This window comes from Tripterygium wilfordii, chromosome 22 (assembly GCF_013401445.1).
Source record: "Tripterygium wilfordii isolate XIE 37 chromosome 22, ASM1340144v1, whole genome shotgun sequence".
NCBI classification, from domain to species: domain Eukaryota; kingdom Viridiplantae; phylum Streptophyta; class Magnoliopsida; order Celastrales; family Celastraceae; genus Tripterygium; species Tripterygium wilfordii.
The window spans coordinates 11,926,284-11,942,864 of NC_052253.1; the positions used below are offsets into that span (position 1 = coordinate 11,926,284).

At 39.5% G+C, this 16,581-nt stretch overlaps 3 protein-coding genes across 5 annotated transcripts; 1 reads left to right on the top strand and 2 right to left on the bottom strand.

The window, feature by feature from the left end:
• Positions 1-532: 532 nt before the first annotated feature.
• Positions 533-8,732, bottom strand: LOC119991161 (serrate RNA effector molecule-like). Of its 2 annotated transcripts, none has more exons than XM_038837393.1 (12): positions 8,108-8,732; positions 6,138-6,262; positions 5,589-5,643; positions 4,437-4,511; positions 4,278-4,352; positions 4,102-4,149; positions 3,884-3,952; positions 2,994-3,794; positions 2,826-2,874; positions 2,066-2,331; positions 1,776-1,955; positions 533-1,006 (listed from the first exon to the last, which is right to left on the bottom strand). In XM_038837393.1, exons 1-12 carry the CDS (start codon positions 8,545-8,547, stop codon positions 946-948), a joined length of 2,244 nt encoding a protein of 747 aa, XP_038693321.1. In that variant the 5' UTR covers positions 8,548-8,732; the 3' UTR covers positions 533-945. The 2 variants fall into 2 exon arrangements, with proteins under 2 accessions (XP_038693321.1, XP_038693322.1); XM_038837394.1 differs by having other exon boundaries at positions 6,150-6,262; positions 8,108-8,731.
• Positions 8,733-11,305: 2,573 nt separating this feature from the next.
• LOC119991740 lies at positions 11,306-14,563 on the top strand. Of its 2 annotated transcripts, XM_038838179.1 has the most exons (4): positions 11,306-11,646; positions 12,341-12,668; positions 13,075-13,221; positions 14,081-14,216. In XM_038838179.1, exons 1-3 carry the CDS (start codon positions 11,499-11,501, stop codon positions 13,214-13,216), a joined length of 618 nt encoding a protein of 205 aa, XP_038694107.1. In that variant the 5' UTR covers positions 11,306-11,498; the 3' UTR covers positions 13,217-13,221; positions 14,081-14,216. The 2 variants fall into 2 exon arrangements, with proteins under 2 accessions (XP_038694107.1, XP_038694106.1); XM_038838178.1 differs by lacking the exon at positions 13,075-13,221 and having other exon boundaries at positions 11,309-11,646; positions 14,081-14,563.
• A 583-nt stretch (positions 14,564-15,146) lies between these two features.
• LOC119991741 (NDR1/HIN1-like protein 13) lies at positions 15,147-16,231 on the bottom strand. The gene has a single exon (XM_038838180.1). It carries the CDS (start codon positions 16,086-16,088, stop codon positions 15,273-15,275), a length of 816 nt encoding a protein of 271 aa, XP_038694108.1. The 5' UTR covers positions 16,089-16,231; the 3' UTR covers positions 15,147-15,272.
• Between the last annotated feature and the right edge of the window lie 350 nt (positions 16,232-16,581).

The window sequence follows — 16,581 nt, forward strand, 5'->3', positions numbered from 1 at the left end:
TGGGCTAAGGTGTTGATGGGGCTCTCGTGGACATGTTCGTAGATTTGCATGTATATGATTTTTGGCCCATACAAACACCAACTAAGTGGAGAAGTCTCGAGTCTCGACATCACAAATTGAAGGAAGCTTGAGAGCCCTATTCAGATCAATCTTCACCCCAAAAGTTTCAGATTTTCGGAGAAATGTACACAGGCAGATCGGGTTGCTATACACCAGCCCCGCCAGTTCCGGGCAGCACGGCTTGTCCGTCACCATCGAGTTTCTCCCGCTATCCACATAAGTCAACGCTCAGAAAAGCCGAGATACAGTCCGGCGATCACTTTTATAATATGAATAAATGATGCATCAGTTTCACCTATCAATTCATATACATTGTTGTTCATAAGTTTTGAAACACTACTTTAATCATGTCATGCTAGTCGTTTTGGAAAGAAATTTAAGTTGGTCACGCCAGTAAAAGAGGAGACTCGAAAAGGACTCGTACCTTTTATCATGGGGACACTCAGTACTCACCAAACGCTACAGAAAAACAGCAAAAAGAAAGAAGAAATGAAATTCGAAACTGTACTATCATCCACATCCATTTTACAAGGATCCTAATCTGCTAAAAGTTAAAACGTTTAAATCCACAATATACCTACATAAAAGAACATTATCTCAAGTGTAAAACCAGCGGGGCCTAAAGTCAAGGTTCACCTCCCGCTCACATGCTTCTGCAGGGAAATTGCAGCAAGCAGCACAAGGAATCTGAAAGCAGTTCCAATCCTAATGACCATAAAGACAAGAAGAAAGCGCATATGCCTGAACTGCTCAACCATCGGGGAATTAATATATAGAACTAAGCATGGACGTGCTTTCCCATCCGAATAATGCACAGTTCCACCATCTTTCCCATCCCGAATAATGCACAGTTCCATCATGACACCATCGACCAATATCGACGACCTACAAACTCCTGTAATCTATAACAGTGACTTCATCTTCTGGTGCATCAAGGTCTTGATAGCTGCACAAGAATGAAATGCAATCAAGAGTTCACATCATGGTTAACACAGCTATATATTTCTACAAGCTCTAGCAATCAATGGCCTAAGAAATTTGTATTCAAACATTACCCTGCCAAAGCAATCCAATGACAATCAACCTTTCATAGTTCACACTTACAAATTGACATATTCACCGGACCACCAGCCACGAGAATCTAGGAGACAAAAGCCAGTAGTAGAGACACTACAACTATATCAACCAGATAATGTGCACATCAATTTTTCTTGATGTTATGCATATTTAAGCAGCACCCACACCTTGTTTATCAATCCCCATTTATATCGCTTGATTAACGACAAACTTTATTAGACAAACATTTTTCCAATTCCTTTCACATTACTCATCCGCTAATTCGTTCCAATTTCACCCAAATTTGTTTCTTTGTCATAGTAGTTACTCTTTGACATTAGTCTTGCAAATGTCTGACCAGCATGACACTAAGATCTCATAGGTAAATAAACAACTCCCCTGCACAAGACTCATTGGCAGGGTCAGGACAGACGGGATATACACAGACCTTATCACCTTACCCCCACATAATATGTAAACAGATTGTTTCCACGAATTGAACCTGTGACTTCTAAGATCTCAGAAAAAAATTACGACAACCAATGAATGAATATGACAATAAAATTAGGGAAAGAAATCAACTCTTTTGACCCATTTTTAGCCCAATAAAAAACAACTTTAAATTGCATGGGCATTAGAAGGGTACCAAATAAAACTACCTGCGTAAACGCCGAGGATCCTGTCGAAAGCCTGGAGGTAAAATAATTGGGGCTGGCCCATTTAATTGCGGTCCAAGCCTCCCATTTATACCACTGCCTTCAAAAGGAGGAGGACCACCCTGCTCTCTGAACATCTGCATTGCGACTTCAGGAGGTGCAGGGACAAAAGGACCAAGGGGACTGCAAATACATCATATTGTCATCAGGGGGGAAAGGGAAATCTGTGAAGAATAACACGAGTATAATATCACTGCAACAAGAACAGCATTGTCAGGCAAATTGTAACCTACCCAGCACCAGGGACAGGCATCAATACTGGTGGAGGTATATCAGAGGGGAAAGGAGCACCAATACGCATTCCTTGTCCATCGAAAGCATCATACATATGTTCATCAGGGTTACCCCTGTCAAGACCATCATTATTAGACTGAAAGTCAACAGACTGCGGATCAGCTCTATCATATCTTTCACCACCATTAGCTCTATTGTCGCGTTCCCTACGTCCACCACGTTCTTCATTCAGTGGACCCAATCTACGTCTTTGTGGTCTATCTTTCTGCATAAAAAATATATCAACATCAGAAGAAGAATGATAATAAGGTATTCATAGAGCAATAAAAGAACACACGTTCTAATCTCTCCTTCATAGACTACAAGCTCAAACCTTGTACACCAGTACACGAGGCAATTATACATGAGCACCAGATCGTACTTTGACGTGATAACAGAAACTGAAGAAGAACCAGGAGGCCCCATAGCATCACTTCTTAGTTACTCCACCATTTCACATATATAGCAACCAGGACTATGATATCTAGCTACTAATAACCGTTTAGATAATATTTGATAAATTATATATATTTCCATATTACTAATGAATAACAGCAGCAAATCGTGATCATCATAAGATGTAGGCACAAAACTACCATTGATGTTAGCCTGATTGAAAAAGAAAACAGAAACAGGCTACTCACTGTTTCTGGATTTTTCAATCAGTTCTAGATTTACAAAGAAAATGGAACAAAAGAAAAGCAATATTTCTTTTCATACCAGTAGAGATTGTTGCATTATAGGAGTTCCACCAGGCGCATTTGGATCACTGTCATTGACAATGAAATGTTTATCATGAAATCTCTACCCAATTTCTTGGTAAAAAACATAATCAGAGAAGTTTACTTTTTTAATATCTCATGATCTAAATCAGAAAAGTTTGCTTACTTCATGTAGTTCTGAAAATATAGCTCTTCACGCACTTTGGAGGTTAGCTCCATGACAAGTTCAGGATGCTTCAATTTAAGATGTTTGTGCACAAACTCGGTAGCATGAAAAAGCTTGGTGCAACCCTTGGCTCCACAACCATACTTCCAACCATACTTTTCATCTCTAATTTTTCGGACATATGGATCCAAGGCCTCAACTGCAGCAGCATCTATCTTATCCATAGCAGTCATTATTTCCAAGGGGTCTTGGCCCCTCAACCTGTCTTGCCAGTGGGAGTCAAGATGTCTTTCCCACTCAGCTCCGTTACTGCTAGAATCAGAACTCTTTCCTTCTCCTCTAACATGCCTGAGACCCTTAGCTTCATTTGTTTCGACAATTCCATAGTAATCCAAGCCATGGATGCGCCAAAGATAAGTAATGAGCGTATCTAGTAGTTCAACACCCTCTAGACCCTTGACAGAAGTTAAGCCCCTAATAATAATAACTGGGCCAGTGGAAACGCCATGGGATTTCTCTCTACTAATTTTGTCACTATCAGATCCACCTAAAATATTTTCCTCAATTCCTTTTTCGGAGTCAAGCTTACGTACAAGGGCCTGCGCTTGTTCGACATCGATTTGGATTCTTCTAGGTTCGGAACTAATTGGATGAGCCTTAGGAGCCGTAGCTATGTCAGCTTCTTTGCCCGCTAGCCGACCATGCCGTCTCCTTTTGCCACCAGCATCTACTTCATCCTCAGAATTTAGATCACTAGTTTGCACTGATTTGTAAGAAGATGAGACGTTTATGCCGGGACCCCTGCATCGTAGGAAGGTACAATCTAGTAACATTTAAATACCAAAAGGTTGTCAGGTATGCATCAGTAACTTGAGAAGTGCTGATCTTACAACTCCAACGATCCACTTTGCAGGTCTAGCAAAAAATCCTTAGCCAGCTTTCGAGAAAGTTCATTCCTCCTAAAAGATCACAAAAAAGGGGCAAACAAAACAGCCCAAAATTACAATAGGAAGACAGTCCAATAACAATAGGACAGCCCATAGAAATCATTTAAGCTGCACACAACCTAATCAAACCCACTGATTATCATAACTGTATCAGTTGATACCTTTCTATGACGGCAGGTAAATTTGTTGGATGGTATTTGTCTCTCAACCTACGTTAACAAAGAAGGTATGATTAGAACAATTAAATGAATCAATTCAAAATGAGGAGGGGGGAGGCAATGAAATTTTCCTTATTAAAAAAGAAGATTAATCAGGGGGAAAAAATAATGTGAGGTACCATTCCTCATCTTTATGAGCATCAAAGAAGGCTCGCTTCTGAGTCGAAATATATTCGGATTTGTATTCTTGATATCTGCATAATGGAAGGCCAAGTACAACCATATAAAAAGGTGGAAACATAGTTCAAGCTAAACTAAAATTATTCTCGTTGCCATACCTATGCTCGGCTTCACCAGGTAGTATATCATCTTCAAGTTCCTGAATGAATTGCTTGTATGACATCAAACCTTCTCTGTAAAAACATTCAGGTACAATACAAGATTAACAGTAAATAACACTGCTGCCATAGAAGGCCCACATATTACTGTCTCATATAAAGTTACAATAAAAAATAAAATGACACAAACATGCAGATGCCTAACTACAAAATAGGGAGGAGAGAGGTTTGGTAAAACTTTGGGGAATTAATTGATCATAAATAATCATAAGAGGAAGGAGCACGGTTGTGCACAGACATGACTTCTGTAAAATCTAGGAACAAATGAAATTTAATTGCTCACTGCATCATTGATTTTTTAAAATTATAGAAAAACAAATCCATCTGGGTGGAAAAAAGCAGGAAAGAAAAAGAAAGCTGAGGGAAAGGACTTCACTATCTACATAATTACACTAGACGGCTTCATGCTGAACCAAGCATAATTGACCAAAATACGGCAAATAGAGTAAGCAAATTTTGATGTTCCCAAGCCCAGAGAGGAAACCCCAGAAACAGGTAGGACTCATTCTCTCCCCATTTCACCGAGAAGGATCAGAGGTTCAAGTATAAATCATGAAGAATCAATTTAGATTTTAATTTTTTGTGCCACTATTAAATATCACATTCAAACTCAAAACACGAGTCAATATTGTATGCATACCAAGGCTAGTACAAAAGGATCAGAAAGCGAAAGACAAAGAGAGGAAAAGTATTATTACTTTATTAGGTACCGCTCAGTTCTTCACCAAATTTTAACAATGTTAAGTTCATACGATAGAAACTGCAAAATGACATCCTGTATTGGAATTAATTTTTTTTCAAAAAAGACTGGAATTAATTATGAAAGACATACTCCGACAGGCAATGATCTCCTTAAACATACCTAAAATTCTCAGGTAAATGTTTTAGAATTAATTATAATAAAGGTATTATAAGAAAGGGGGAAAAAAACAATCACATCACATAGTTCACAGCAAGATCTCTCACCGATCTCATATAACAAATTTAGAAACAGCAAGTTAAATCGGATTGGAAGTTAGCTAAATGCCATATGGTTCTAACATTAGCAACAGCACAAAAATTAGAATCATTAAATATGGTGGAATTTTTAACCTTTGAGTACCGCCTGTGTTGGAAGCGTCACCATGCCCACGGTCTGAATCCAAGTCTGTGGATGTATATAAGCTCTCTATCTTAAGACAGGCAGACGAAAATGGGATATGGGAGAGGTGGAAACATATAAAGATTTCTATATCACTACGACAATGGAGATTTTGGTTAAAGCATGAAACTTCAGCGTAGAAACTACATAAAGAGAAACTTGATCAAAATTGCAAATGCAATTTAAATTCAAATCAAGACTGTTAAAAAGCAATCCGCTATAAAAATTCAGGCCACAAACTAAAACGATCCCGAAAAATTACCTCCATTCTCAAGTAACTCGTTACAAAGGAAGTTAATGATTTCAATGATGGGACGAATTTAGATCACTCACAAATCACAATGTGGTGCTGAAATTACAATATTGTTAAGAGCTATATTTAGTATTTGTTCAGTCATCACCAAGTAAAAATTCTTGGATTGATGTCGCCCATTTAAGAACATAAAGCACATATTTAAAAAATGATAAAAGAAAAACAACAGAAAAGGATGTCAGGTTACCAGAAGGACCACCTTGATAGCCACCAGATGGCCGGCCAATGTGCCGGCCATGGAGCCTTTCTTCAGTATAACCAAGCCTTCCGCCCATATCACGATCATAACCACCAGCATTATCATAACCAAACCTACCTCAATGAATCAAATCATAAAAGATGAGCAAATTGTGCACAGACGTCACCAACTAGGCTGAAATTACAAATTATAAACTAAAAGAAAAAGGTAAACAACAACTCCGGTGCACAAAACTGCCACTGTTGGCAGGGTAAGAATGTACGCAGATCTTACTCCACATTATGTGGAGAAGCTGTTTTCAAGAATTGAACATATGACCTCTAGGTTGCACCCCTGCAACTAATAGTCTTCTCATGTACTAACTTTTTTTTTCTTTGAAAGAAAAATCTTCTCATGTACTAACAAAAGAACATAAGGACCAATACAATACCCTCACGAATGAGGTGAAGAAACCCCCAGATGCAACCCACTCCCAATGTTTAAATATAACTAAAGTGGATTAATAAACAACTTTGATCCCTAAATAATAGACATTGTAGAAACAAGGAAAAGTAAGCCTCACTCCATAAATCCATTTCCAAATCAATAAGCTTCCTTAATATATTGAAAGTGAATCATGTCAATTCTCACCAAACCGTAAAAGCTAAATAATAGAAGAGATGCTGCTTCAAAACCATCGTTAACCATGTTTTGGTAGTGATATACAAACCTGACTTCAGTACCTAATTGACCAATACCTAATAATACTAAAATTTTCTCATCCCAAAAAAAAAAAGGAGGGGAGGGAGATGAAGACAAGACACCTGGTCCAGTAATACAATATTCAAGTCATTTCTCACAACCTTCACTTTTAACATCCTTAATATCTACATGTTGCGGCTAATAAAAATAACAAACCTCCTCCATGGAGTTCAGTGCAATTCTAGAAGACAACCAACAAATTTTTCAAATATTTTTACTGAATAGGCAAACAAGTACTTGGAAATTGACTTTAGGCACTACATGGCCAACTAAGGACAGGAAACCTTCTATTTGCATAACCTGTGTAAGCAATGGCCATTTAATAAACTTCAATATGCTGCACAACTCAAGGTGAAATTGCCTGAAATGGGTAATATGAAGAGCCAAGTGATACTTTTGAGAAATGTTATCTCCGTTGGCTACATAATGACAGGCTGACAGGCTGACAGCCTGTTTCTTCATATCTGTGTAGTCCCATACAGCAGAAGACACTATAGTCTACTTTAGCAGTGTTTATGGCTCTTCACTCCATTAAGGGAATATCAATGAACGAGTAAAGACTGAGGATTAGCTGATATTGGTAGTTCAGAAAACCAACTAAGCTTATACTTTCTAGTTTCTATTACACACCCCTAACCTTTGACAGCTAAACCTTGTCACCATGAAACTCATCAAGAGGGCTAAGGGGAACAACGCAGCACATTCCCACTTCTCATACTCTACCTTGTAGGCTAAACTACACCCTCCAAGTTAAATTTTGCCAATGCAAAGCAACAAAATCGGAATACGCTATTCTTCAAATCTGCCAAATCCTGGCAATGATTAAATAAAAGGAAAAGAAACATCTAAAAATAGCTACATGTTGCATACTCGGTCCCTTAGCATGTGAATAAAGCTCATCCATCCCTTGTGCTCTATGTTGTCTCCATTCCCTTGGATGCTTGAATTACCTTAGCTTGGCGATACCTTTTATTTGTTCAAACGGAAATTCGACGATATCCCTTAACACGGTATTTTCCTAATCAAATAGCGTTAAACTAAGCAAGACTGCATAAATAACAATGGAAAACGAATTGCAAAAAAGGAATTCTGATTCTGACCAGATTGCCAAAATCTGGGGGTACAAAATCATGCTTCTCTCAGATCAGAAATTAACAATGCGTCACACAGTCAAAACAAACTAAGCAAACCACCATTTTAATCAATCAGGGACTCACCTTCTATCGCCAGGCCCAAAACCTCCTCTAGGGCTGCCTCGCCTGGGCTCGTACCCGCCATCCTCCCTTCTGGACCGCTTGAAGGGAGGGGACCGTCTTTGGGGCGGAGAGTGTCTCCTATCCCTATAAACAGGAGGCGGAGGACTCATGCTAGACCGTCTCTTATACTCTCGCTCCCTCCCCCTGGGAGGCGGAAGGGGAGACCTATTGCGATCATAGTAATCGCGACGGTTTGGAGGTCGGTCGAGGTCGCGTTCGTCACGTCTCTCTCGAGAGTCCCTATCGCGCCTCCTGGAAGTCTGTTGCGGTGGCTGTTGCTGAGTCGCGGCGGGAGGAGGAGGCGGCGGTGGAGAGGAATCCTGAGCCTCGTCGGTGGACTTCTCACTACGATCCCGGCGACGGTCGAGCGAATCGACGGGAATGTTCATGACTTCGGCCATTGAAGGGTTGTAGAGATATGGCTGTGAACCCTAGAGAGAGAAACGATGATAGCCTGTAAATCTGTAATCACCGTTTCTACACTTCTGGGAGGCTGCGCGGGTGTGTGTATGGGCTGGTTTCCAGAGAGGATTTTACCAGCTCTCCCCCGGTAAATTAACGAGTTATGTATGGATAGGGCATAATTTAAGTTAGGACCCCTGAACTTCACGAAAATCACAAAACCTCCCGTCGGCTCTTCGACCCTAATTTATGTTTTGAAAACAAATTAAAAACATTTATAAACAATTAGAAATTGTTTGGGCTCGCTTCTCAAAAAAAAAATGTTTGGGCTTGTTTTCACAATCAAATATTTATATCGGTGGCCATTTATCAGTTATATAAAACTCAAAGATAGAAGGTCATGAAACCTTTTGTTCGGGATGCTGGTAAAAGGAGCTTCGACGTTCAAATTAGTAAGATCCGAGACTTGAGAATGATGTGAATGGATGTAGAAAGACCGCCAAAGAATGCACAACGATTCGAAGAGTGTTTATGGATAGAGAAATATCACTCCCTCTTTTTTTCATTCTGTTTTTTTTTTGGAAAAATGATTATCTTTCTAGAATATCTCCCTTATGGATGCGAATTGGGGATTGTTTGTTTGGAATAACTTATTGTCCCCATATGTTAGGAACATGGTTTTTGTCAGATGATTTGAGAGGAGCATGATAAATTAAGGTTGTGTCAATGATTGGATATATGCTATTCTCGAGACGAGTGATATGACAATAGTACGACCTGAAGCCGATTTGTGGTATGCTCAATGTGGGGTTGAGGTAACTTGGATTCATCTCGACCAAATACGTTTGTGACTGGATCGCTCAACATGAATAATCGACGGGTCCTTATAGCCTGGTCAGGCAGAGCGAGTGATCGATGGTAGGTCAACTTGACAGTATTTAAAGTGATGAGATTGGCCAACAAGCAAAGTGACAATGGCAAGTTGTATTGGACGAAAGACCCATGAATATGCGCATTCTGTGAGTAGTATTTTGATAAAGTAAAAAGTGAATTGTAATACCTAAGTCGTGCTATGGGCCGCGATCCTTTGGCTAGAGTTCATGGTTTGAACATGGTCGTGGCCCCGATTAGTCAATATAGATAATTGAACTTTCAGACACACCTAATATTGAGCCTACACGATTTTTGACCACTAAACAAATAAAACTTAATAATAAAACCAGTTGAAACCCAAATTTAAAGATGGAATTTTTTTCATTTTCAAGTTTTCTCAATAACTCATGGTTTTTTTAACGTTAGTTCGGGCAGGGATTGCCAATACATCATTCAATTAGTTATAGTAGCATCATGCTCCCGAGATGATTGAGTTGGCGGAATTTTCAGTTGAGATACCTAGGTTTAACTAACTATACCAACAATTTGCAACTTACTTTTGCGCTTTGAAAATAAAATACTTGATTTTATGCATTCGTGAACTTACACGTTGTCTGATGTACGTAATTATTATCCTAAACAAGAGTTACATCTATGGTCAAAGGATATGTATGTGGTGGATTTTAGGGAGAAATGAGTATCCATTAGCTATATTTGTGATTAAGATGTCGATATGTATGAAAGAGTCGTAACTTGTAAATAGTTGGCGGTTAACGGACGACTTACATGGGATTAATGTATTAAAAGGCCCGATCCCATACAAGTTGAGGGCCGCACCAGGACGAATTAATAGGCCCAACTAGAAGAAATGGTTAGGGTAAACTTTAGTCACACCCCTATTTTTATTAAAAATACCCCAACTTGAGTTGACTTCGCGTTGACCGTGTGTTTTTTTAGATGCCGCTCATAACACCCCAAACCCATATTCTTTGAAAACAGAGTAGAGAGATGTTTGCCTCAACCACGAAAGCGAAATCCTGATTTTTGTTCTTGTTGCAGATGAAATCGACAAGTAAGAAACCGACGACTCCGACGAGAACTCCGGCAGACTTGGTTGTCAATGGCTTGTTGTTCCACCGGAGTTTCCCAATGTTGAGTGCCTTCGCTTCGGCAGCGATCGAGGTGGAAGGTTCGGATGGGATGGGTCGAGGTCATGGTACAACTAATTGCAAGATGGGTACACCAAATTGAAGAAAGTATCAATGAACTTACTTCTACAAGATTATTGTCGGCCATAAATAAAGAAGCAGTTGATAAAGGGGATCTACCAAACTTACTCATCATTTCAAATGGTCAATTTCCAGAGGTTTGTGAATTATTGTGTATTTTCATCTTCTGAATTTAGCTTCCACATTCTTATCCCAACTTAGGTGGCAAAGGCTTGGGTAGATCACAGCTGCAAAACAATGGTGTTTGATAGCAAAGAAATGGTGATTGGGCACAAATGCCCTTAGACCCTCAAATCCTCCTTGGCAGCTTGGATGTTGCTTTGACTCGTTTTGTACTGGACACGAAAAAAGCTTTGTGGTTCTTTTGATTCAGGTTGGCATTCCCCTCCACCCCTTGTTTGTCCTCTGTTTTTATGCATTGGGGTGTTCTTTGAAATTGTTCAAGATTTAGTGTATTTTGGGTGTATTTATAAAAATGTATCATTTTGAGGGGTTCGTTTAACAAGGGGTGTCTTTAGTAAAAATAGGGGTGTGACTAAAGTTTACCAATGGTTAGTTGAGTTGTGACTCTAAATGGGCTGGGCTTAATTTTTACAATCAATCGGGCCAAGCATTTAGTTGTTTAGTTCACGAAAATGGTCGCTGGACTTAAATTTTACAGTGAATCGGGCCAAGCATTTGGTTCACGAAAATTGTGGTTGGTGATTTGCCGAGCTGTGAAAATCTTCCGTTCTACCGTCTGTGATTCGTTCGGAACTCAACACCGTCGCTGGATCCGCAATCGTCGAATTCCTTACTACGAGTCATCGAACTGGATTCTGGACCAACTCTTTCTGTTCCGGGGTAGAATGGAGAGTTTAAGCGCCGAAGATCTGTCGAAAATAGGTGGAATCGCCACGGTTTCTCTTCTGCATTCCTTCATACCGACGCACTGGCTGCCGTTCTCCATCGTCGGCCGAGCTCAGAAATGGACTCTCTCCAGGACTCTCTTCGTCAGTAAGCTTCTGCGTTGTGTGCATTTCTTTTATATTATTTGATGACGACGCTGATTTTCCATATATGTACTCGATTCGTTGAGTTCATTGTATTATTTCGCTTTGTATTAAAGAAATTTTATCGAACTGCTGGATCCGTGAAGCTCTTATATCTTGCATTTGAAAATTTTGACAGTCGCGATTGATCAGGAATTAATTGCGTTCTTTAAGGAGTTCGGTACTGCATCGCTCTTAATTAATATTTTCACTATAGGCCTACGATCCAAGCCTACTGAGCCGAAAAAATAAAATCAAAATAATTTAAAGGAATCACGACGATAGATTGTATTGATTGTTGAGATGGTGTAATTAATTCATCTGTGTATGAGGTCAAGTTCGATTTGATGTTCTGAAACTTAAACGCCTATGTGATGGTTCTTTGGTTTGAGTTAATTTAGACCTGATGCAGTTGATTTTGATCCAACAACTAGTTATATGTTATAGAAAAAACCTGATACTGGCACTGCATTACGATAGATTGTTTCTTAATTTTCCAAACATAAAGTAGTTGAGGTCTAAATCTCAATCCATCTTGATATTTTTTTGAAATTCTCCTCGTTGGTACAAGCTTATATTTAGAAGGCGAAGGGGATATATTTCAAATGTTGGTATTACTGTGGTTCATTAATTTTTACATTTATACTTTGTTCATGCAGCGGCATTTGGAGCAGTTCTGCACGTGATATCAACTTCACTTCTTGGTATAACAGCAATCACCATTGCAGACAGTATTGCTGGTGAAGAAACAGTGCATAAACTTGCTTCACTTCTGCTGGTTATTCTTGGTGGTAGCTATATTTTACTCTTTTTAGCTGGAAAGGGTGGCCACAGCCATTCACACAATCAGCCAATGGAGAAAATGGCTGTTGCCGGACTCGTTCTTGTTCCTGCGTTATCTCCTTGTGCAACCACGCTTCCAGTGTTTCTTGCTGTTGGTAATTCATCCTCCATGATGGTCCTTGCCATCATAGTCCTGCTACTAAGGTAATACAACACAAAGTTTGATTTCTCAGTTGTTTATCTTTATGCCACTCTTTTTTGGAAATCTATCACATTCTTCATCAAGAATTTGATGGATTGGTTGATAAACAAAACCATTAATGTGCCAAATGTAGAGTTGGTGTCGGTAACAATCATATATGTAATTATGCATGTGTTCGTGTTTGTGTGTCTGTGTATTCCATTTACTTGACTCCACACAAGGTTAGATTTAGATGTCTCTCTAGTTTAGTCTTCCACCCTGGTTAGTAGATCCGGTAATATGCTTCAGAAATATTGAATGTTCATTAATGCAATGTTTGGTCTTATAACTCAAGACTCCCAAAATTTGTGCTGGAGTCTTCCCTTTATTTTAGTTTACAGCTGACTATTATCGAGTCATTCTATGCAGGGAACTGCTCAAATTGTTTTTGTTGGTAACTAGCATAATACTACAAGTGAATAACATGATGGCTGATGTAGTTGGTGATAATAGTCAAAGGCAAATAGTTGTTAAGGTCAATGTCGTGGCTGACAGCAAGCATGGAGTATGAATAAGGTGAGAGAATAAAATCAGTATATCCAGAAGAAATTGGAATTACAGTATTGAGCCTTCGTTACTTAGATGAGAAAACTAATCATGAGAGAGCACTACTCTTAAAAGTGGTGTACTAGGCCGACCAACATGTTTCTTTGTTTATGTAAATTAGCTTTATATATATAAAAAAACCATAAGAGTCTATAAAGTAGAAACTACTAAAATACCCACACTTTAAAGTGACTGTTTGATTGACCTTGTATTGCAATGAAAATGAAATTTTCCATTTCATTGCATGTTTGATAAGGTTTTAGATTATTTAATCGAGGGTACCACACACACAAAAACAAGTCAATATTTTGAAATATATTGTAATAATATGTCCTAACACTTGTCTTGTCTTCTTGCAAAAGTTGAATTGTGACTAGCTATGTTTATTCCTGTTACATTGTCTGCTTGACTTGAATTTGGCCAAGAGTTTGTGGCGCTTGGATTTCTTGAAAAAGAAATTGCCATTTGTTGGCATTTATAACTATGCTTCATAAGAATATATTTATCTTCTCTATTTGGATTAAAAAATACCCAATGGATTTTTTAGTATCATCTCCATTAGGACTGATGGCCTCGGCTGATGTGTTTCCTCTCATTGTATTTTCCATTTTACTTTGGAATGAATTATGGTCATCTAGTGCTGACTGCTTTATTTATCCAGTAATGTTTTTTCATGTTTGAAATTTGGTTCATTCAATTATGTCTGTTAGATAAAAAAAAAAAGTCTGTTGTTACATTTTCCAGCAATACCATTCCGGTCTTTGAGATTTAGTTATTTTACATATTTACTATATAGTTTTAATCTGAAAGGAGGATGTTGAATTTGCAGCACTATAACCGTAATGACATCACTAGTGGCTCTATCGTTCTACGGTGCAAGCCAGCTCAAGTTTCACTGGGTGGAGCGGTACGATAAACTTCTTGTAGGTTCAGTGCTGTGTCTAGTGGGAATTTTGACACTTCTTTTTCATGATCATGATCATCACCATGACCATGATGGAGGTGCCATTGGAGAACATTTGGGGCGTAAGCTCATTGTGCTTTGAGGACATGTGTTCCTTAATGTGGTAAATGTGAGAATCTAGATAAAGAATTGAATATATTAAAGAATGTCTTCACCCTAAATCAACTAGCACTTTATGTAAACTATTGTTGTTTCGATTTTCAGGCTCTCGGTTCAAGCTTATTTAATTGTAACTTGTAAGATGTGTGTGTTGATTTCTATGGCTGTCCTAGCGGGCCAGGTTTTAGGTTTGTGATGCTAGGATTGCAACTTAATGGCCTATTGTGGATTGAGATGGTTATGCTGGTGGATGGAGGAGGCTATTGCCTTTTTTTCGTATACGAAATCTTTTTAATCACATCTTCTACTCGGAATTTGCAGCAAATTTCAGTGTGACTGTTTGGCTGCCCCATCCTCCATTTTCATACACGCAGGAACAGTTATCCCGTTGCCTTGTTTGATCAGACCTTTGAAAGTACACAAAAACCAAATAGTGTTTTGAGTTTTGACCCCAAAAAGTAAGGAAAAATCCAATAAAGAGCAATTCTTTTGGTTAATGTAGGATCGTGAGTTCCTTCCTTTATCTTTTCGTATTTCTCTTGATGCATTTCTTGTCTAGTGTTCTCTGCTAAATTTTGTCAATTAAATGCTAACTTGATTTACAGAGTGAAAGAGCTTGCCCAGCTTGTGGCTCTCCTTGACAATATCAAATGTGCAAGGCAGCAGAAGCAATAGAAATGGTCCACACTGAGTTGTCATACCTGAGAAGGGCCTTAGACCTACCCAGTGGGTCGTTCCGCCACGAGATGGGCCTTAGTCCTAGCCCGTGGGTCGTCCGCCACGAGATGGGCTGACTTTGCACAACTTGTGGCACTTTTGGTAAATGGCAATATCCATGTCAAATCTCATGTTCTCATTTCATATAACATGTCCACCACAACCAGAACATCCCAATTCATAACTTCCTCTAACGGAAAGAATTGTAGAATGAAAAAAAAAACAATTTAAAAAAAATATTCTACCAAAGTTTCACACTATAATCACAATCCTGTGACACAATCTTTGCAAACGCCGTTAACTTATCCACCGTTACATCACACTTCACTTTAACGGTAATTTTCCAGGTTTTAACGGACCCCACTTTGATCTTCACTGGCACCTTCATGCCGACCTTGAACGGCACCGTTTTCTTCTTTTGCTCATCCGCTAAGGCCTTTCGCGCAGAACTTGTGAGTACGATGCCGGAGTCGCGCAACACCGTCACGAAAACAGTTACATTCTTGGACGGTTGATAAAACACCGGCAAAGCACCGGTACTCAACCGATCTTCGTTGTAGTATACATTGACGGAGCTTCCATCGAGGTAGTACACACCGATCTTTTTGTTAGGGTTTTCAGCTCGTACAGTGACGTCAAATTCCGGAGAAATCGGCGACGTCGATGACGTCAGATTGAAGCCTCTGATGGCCACCTTGTCAATAGAGTAATCCAGCACTTTAGGACGAAACACGAGGTAAAGTACGGCGGCTGCGATGCCGGCGATGGCGATTACGGTGGCAAGCACAGCTAGGAGAGCGCATAGGCAGCAACAACACCTGCCCCGGCGAGGCTTGCGGCGGGAGAGCTGCTCTAAGCGTCGAGCGTTCTCCGGCGGAGGGAGTCGGAAGACTTGATCCTTGGGGATCTGGACGACGTAAGTTCCAGGAGGCGGGGTAGGCTTAGCGGACGGGTGCTGATAGCGTTGGTGGATCGAGAATTCTCCTGAGGAGTCAGGCGTAATCGTCTCCGTGTCTGTGGTCGGAGGCGAGTAGCGGGGGTGGACTCGGTCGGCCATTGAACAGCTCAAGTAGTGAGAGTGTATAGCAATCAATCAGTGTGTTCGCAATCGGCTTTGCCCTGACAAATTAACACAGAAGAGAAGGAGAAGTGAAGCGGGTGAGCTCGCATATATATTACATGGGTGAAAAACCGTGTGTGGGGGAAGATAAAATATGGAATGTCGCGTGATTGGAAAACAAATCAACTTATATTCTGCCACGTATGACCAAAGCTGTATACAGTAATACAGACGTGTGGGTCCCAATGAAAAACCACCGTTTAAATTATGAAACAGTGATTTTGCTTTACCGAAAAATAAGCGAAAGCTGTGATATTTGCCATTTGCGTGTAAGGAAAAAATTTGAATGGAAACTCCAGCTAAGACTGAAAATGGAGAAGGAAATAAAATTATCAAAACCCCTATAATTGCCAAACAAAAATGGTCTTGATTCCTCTCAATCATAAAAAAAAAAGTTTTTTTTTTTTTTTGAGAAGAATAAAAAAAACGT